The 6,082-nt window shown below is 37.0% G+C and overlaps 1 protein-coding gene across 1 annotated transcript; it reads left to right on the forward strand.

Annotated features, from left to right (window-relative positions):
- Positions 1-876: 876 nt before the first annotated feature.
- Positions 877-4,825, forward strand: LOC128234002 (E3 ubiquitin/ISG15 ligase TRIM25-like). Its single transcript, XM_052947920.1, has 2 exons — positions 877-1,035; positions 3,193-4,825. The coding sequence occupies exon 2, from the start codon at positions 3,202-3,204 to the stop codon at positions 4,531-4,533; it is 1,332 nt and encodes a 443-aa protein (XP_052803880.1). The 5' UTR covers positions 877-1,035; positions 3,193-3,201; the 3' UTR covers positions 4,534-4,825.
- Positions 4,826-6,082: the final 1,257 nt, after the last annotated feature.

Raw genomic sequence — 6,082 nt, forward strand, 5'->3', positions numbered from 1 at the left:
CATGATAGTTATAACAGATAAAAAAGTTTTCTTTTTTCAGTCATGAATACACATATTTCATTCGCATACACATATGTTTTTCAATACGTCTATTAAATCAAACCGGCATTCTTTTTAGATACATTATCTACTCTCTTCACAAATGGGTGGATTGCTAACATTTTAACGCTATATTTTCAATTGTATCATTTTTACGCTAAGAAAAATACATTGACCACTGTGTGTTTAACTACCAGTCTTCGGAGATCTGAGAGCACGTGTAAGGTTTCATGTTGCCAAATAATAGAGCTCTGTTAGGCCATATCAAATAAGCATTGAGTAAAATCATGTCTCAGTTTCGAACCAATAACTTCTGAAAATGTATTATCCTTTATTTCAAAAGACTTCAAAAGACTTCTGAAATATGTATACAAATGCATTCATGCAGGGGTAAATACGTGATTTATTTTTAGTTCAAGGTAAGGCTTTTAAAAAGCGCTTGACATTTCGGCCGATGTTTTTCAGTATTGCCTTATGGGTTTCACGTTTTACAGAGATGACATGTTTCGTTCACCAATCGGATCATCTCGGTAATTTCCGTACTCATTCGTAAATGTCTCGTTTTTGGAACGGACGTGAGTCTCCTTACGATTCGTATCACATTGCAATATGAAGTAAGTAAAATGCGTACTTTATTCCTTACAGCACTTGCAACTTGATACACACCAAAATTAGCATGTAATACCCATCACAAGATTTCTTTACAAGTATAAATCCAGTGATTTTGTATGCGGGACATACAGAACATGTACTTTGTATACAGACTTCCCTACGCTTCGTAAGCCGAAAAGGAAAATCAATATGATTATTCGTATTTAAACTAAACCTGAGCAAATATTGATCACCTGTATATTTTAAGGCTTACTTTAACAGTTCTTTTGGTATCTGTAAAGATTTTATGAACAAGATATCATGAATGTATATTAATCTTTTGCTTATGAAATTTTGGTTCATTTGGGAATTTTAAATCACATGTAACTTTAAACGGTCATTAGGGTAAGTAGTACCACCTTAATTACGCTGTCATCAAGTTACTGAATTCTTCCTTACTTTACCTTTCTCAACTTACATGTACTTATCCTTTCTTGCTTACATGCACTTCACCTTTCTTAATACTTGCATGTCCTTCACCTTTCTTGCTTACAAGTACTTACCCTTTCTTGCTTACATGTGCTTCACCTTTCTTGCTTACTTGTACTTCACCTTTCTTGCTTACATGTGCTTCACCTTTCTTGCTTACATGTGCTTCACCTTTCTTGCTTACTTGTACTTCACCTTTCTTGCTTGCATGTGCTTCACCTTTCTTGCTTACATGTGCTTCACCTTTCTTGCTTACTTGTACTTCACCTTTCTTGCTTACATGTGCTTCACCTTTCTTGCTTACTTGTACTTCACCTTTCTTAATACTTATATGTCCTTCACCTTTCTTGCTTACATGCACTACACCTTTCTTGCTTACATGTACTTTACCTTTCTTGCTTCACCTTTCTTGCTTACATGTACTTCACCTTTCTTAATATTTGAATGTACTTCACCTTTGTTGCTTAAATGCACTTCACCTTTCTTGCTTACATGCACTTCACCTTTCTTGCTTACATGTACTTCACCTTTCTTGCTTATATGTACTTCACCTTTCTTGCTTATATGTACTTCACCTTTCTTGCTTACATGCACTTCATCTTTCTTGCTTACATGTACTTCACCTTTCTTCCTTATATGTACTTCACCTTTCTTGCTTATATGCACTTCACCTTTCTTGCTTACATGTACTTCACCTTTCTTGCTTATATATACTTCACCTTTCTTGCTTACATGCACTTCACCTTTCTTGCTTACATGTACTTCACCTTTCTTGCTTACATGTACTTCACCTTTCTTGCTTATATATACTTCACCTTTCTTGCTTACATGCACTTCACCTTTCTTGCTTACATGTACTTCACCTTTCTTGCTTACATGCACTTCACCTTTCTTGCTTACATGTACTTCACCTTTCTTGCTTATATATACTTCACCTTTCTTGCTTACATGCACTTCACCTTTCTTGCTTACATGTACTTCACCTTTCTTGCTTACATGCACTTCACCTTTCTTGCTTACATGTACTTCACCTTTCTTGCTTATATGTACTTCACCTTTCTTGTTTACATGTTCTTCATCTTTCTTGCTTACATGTACTTCACCTTTCATTATTCACTTGTATTTTTTGAAATGCCTTTTACCATTTTATATTACGAAAAAAAATACCTTAAATAAGTAGAAAATCAAATCGTCCAGTTTATTGTAAGTTTTTTTCAACAACAACAAAACGTCAACTCATTCCCGCCATCTGTAGCCACTCCCTGTTATTCATGTGCATATTGAATTGTGTTGTAATTGTTTTCTGCTTTTGTTTCCTGCATTCAAGGACTTTGCCTGAATTCTGAAGTTGATAATTGAAATGTTCATTTAAGATTAATATGGATATAATGTTTACTTTTTATTACAAGCATTTCCCAATCTCAACACATTTTATCGCAGAGTATTATTAAAAGTCAGTAATATGTTACTCTTTTTAAAAAGTGCAATCTCTCATAAATTATGTTGATACTAATGCAGATATAATAAAGGGAAAATAATTATACATGTAGATACAAAAATCTACTTGAGCAATTGCTCAACCATAATGAGTTGTACTCAAATGTTTAATATGCATACTTCTGAACCGTTTTCTTAATATCTCTCAACAATGTCATAACCATATACGCAAGTACGCGGCTGAACCAACATGATTCCGACGAAAATAAAATAAAAAATCAGCCAAAGTTGCAGTATGTGACTTGACTACATGATCCTAAAACTGTCCATTTACCAGTACTAAATAGAGTACCAGAGTACCTAAAATGCACCAGATTGCGCCATTTCCGAGGGGTCATTCACCCGGACCCCCCTCCAGCACAATTATGAATCTACAAAAATATAGGACTAGCTACGCCACTGAATAACATATAAAGGAACGCGTTTTTAAACTGAAGAGAAAAACATAAACGCCGTTTGCATTATACTGGTAAATGATATGGTATTGGTGCGTCAATATCTATCTCGTTTTACATTAGAAGTAGGTATACATGTCATGAAACTCACTTTACCATACATATCCATTCTACAATTCAGGTCAACCACATGGCGGGTCGTTTGGCAAGCACGCTACAGGCAGAGTACCTTAGCTGTTCAATCTGTCTGGAGCCCTTTCGGCAGCCCCGTGCGCTTCCCTGCGAGCACGTGTTCTGCTGTTCCTGTCTCGTGCAACACGTGGACGCAACGCATGTGCGCCGCAGAGATCACATCGAGGTCAGTTGTCCGCTTTGTCGGAACCTTGTGTCCATAAAGGCTCGGGCAGAGTTTGATCCGCACTCATGGGTGGTTACCCTCCCGAGCGATTCGCTCATAGAATCGCTGCTAGCAACCGTCAACCAGCACAGGGGCTCAGCACCCAGGCATCCTGAGCGGTTGCCAAGAATATGTGACGTACATGGCGGAAAGCCAAAAGAAGCTTACTGTTTCACGCATGCGCAGACTATTTGTTGGGAATGCGCAGCGCGAGATCACCGCATGTGCGAGGTAGATTCATCTGAGAAAGCACGAGATATCGTATTGCCACAAATTGAAGCATTAAAAGAGGATGTTTCGAAGCAGTTGGCAAAAGCACGGGAAATGAGTGGCTCTGATAAGAACTTTACCGAGACGAAAACAAAGACTTTGTACGAAATCCTAGATATGGAAAACGCTCTGGATCAAGTGTACTCATCGGCCAAGCAGCAAATCGCGCACCTGCGCGCAGACGTCGAAGAATGTACCCGACATCACCTGGACGCTCGAAAAGATTTCTACGACGTGGTCACGTGTCTACTGGAGCATAATTATGTTCTTGACACGTTGTGTGGTAACACTGACACCGGCCACGTGCTATGCGCGCTCGAGAAAATAAGGCATGAAATAAGCGAAGCAAAAGTGGACTTGACTAAAGTAGAAAGCGCACAAAATACTGACAATCACTCAATGAGGTTTGTGCGAGATGCCGAAATGGATGCGTTTCTACGAATGTACACAAGTGTGGGATTTATCGACTCCAACGTCCCCGGCCACGGTGATATACAGCTGGAAGCGCAGACGCAAAGAGATGCCCCTTCCTCAATCTCACATATACTGAAGAGAGCACCTCTAAAACCCTCTGCACCTCCGAGCCAAACGCCTTCCACCAAGACCCGTTTGACTAACACTCAAAAGTCTTCAGTTAAGACCACTTCCCCTGGTATTCAGAATTCAACTAAAACAACTGTCTCACAGACAGTACCCTTGCCACCCAAAATTATCTCTACTCCTGGCAGTCAAACTTCATCAACTAAAAGCACTGCGTCTGGACCTCAGACTTCGACCAGTAAACCCCCTGGCCCTCTTGGTCAGAAGACGACCGCCAAAACTACAGTTGCCTGGAAAAAGAACGCAAAGAAATGAACCATCTATGATGACGAGCATTTGAGTAGATCTGACGAAGTTGAAATATATCCAGTAGATATTTTACTTCACAAGGTTTTCGAACATCCGTGCCTTTCATTGGTATTCATGTGTCACACAAAGGAATTCTTTGGCTGTTTGTCACTTTTAGCTAGTAATTTCAACCGCGTTGTTGCTGCTTTATACATGCAGTGAGAAGGCAGAAGACAGACACACAGACACACGTACATAAGACTATACAAGTGTGATGAAGCAGACGTTCAGTTTAGAGAAATAAATGATGAGCGTGATTCGTACGAGGTTGAAATTCGTCATTTTTATTTAACATAATTCCTCATTATTTTTTCAATTGTTAAATGATCGCCGTGAGACGGACGGACGGACAAATTACTATATGCTGACCTGCGCGGGGGAGGTAGGGGGGCCTAATAAAACTAACATTCCATTTTGTACTCCCTTTTTACTAGTAGTACACAAACACAGAAAAAATCTAAATCACAAACCGACAAAAGACGTGACACTTCATATTTAGCACAAAATTATCCAGTCGAAATATGGTATAGTCATACTGTAGATTTTATTTGCGACAAAACCTGCGTGAGTGCACATACGTGTGCATATGAAAAAAAAGCAATTACATGCAGTTTATAATATTTCAACACTATTTAGATGTAAACTCACATTTGAAATAACTCTTTCATATAAATTAAAACAATAAAATCTTCATGTATCACAGACAGAAAAACAACAACTTTGAGATCTTCGGTAAATGAATAATTTGTAATAAACAACATATATAAGTTCATAAAACATGATTATTCATGAAGATAAAACAAAATATACTTGTATATTAATGTCGTATCAAAAAATCATCTGCTTAAAGTCAGATTTTGAAAAAAACAAATCGTTTTTGAATTAAGAATTCCTAAAAGAAAATTACCATTGAGCCCGAAATCCTGGGCTGTGACATGTACAATAAATTAAAAATACATTTGGTACAAAATATAACACAATGTTTTATAGCTATATAATATATTTGTGACAGTAAATACGAATGCCTTTAAAACGAGGTGAACATTGTATAAAATATATTATCACAGTATGTTTCAGCAGTAAGTTTTTTACATCAGCAGTTGCATCTTATATATAATATAATATTTATATAATATAGCTTGTAAAAACAGGCAGCTGCAACACAATATCAAACTATTTAAAACTGTACTCAATAATATACAACTTGATCTAGTATCGGGGAGAAAGTTGAATACCATGGCAACAAAAATACTTCTGATAAAAATATACTAACATAAAATCACAACATGCTGTATCAAATCACTTCACTTGGTAGCTATAATTACTGTAATTATAATATAACTGTTTGAATTCTACAGCATTTTTGCATGATTTGTTGATTTAAGTGAATTTTGTGAGGTCAACATTATTTTAACAATGGAAAACATCTGTTCACTTCGTCTAAAGTTTGCCACTACTCAAATTAAAAAAAGACGAAAATTTAATCCTTATGAAGTTATATCAATTGCCAGAATTA

This window comes from Mya arenaria, chromosome 5 (genome assembly GCF_026914265.1).
Source record: "Mya arenaria isolate MELC-2E11 chromosome 5, ASM2691426v1".
Classification (NCBI taxonomy): domain Eukaryota; kingdom Metazoa; phylum Mollusca; class Bivalvia; order Myida; family Myidae; genus Mya; species Mya arenaria.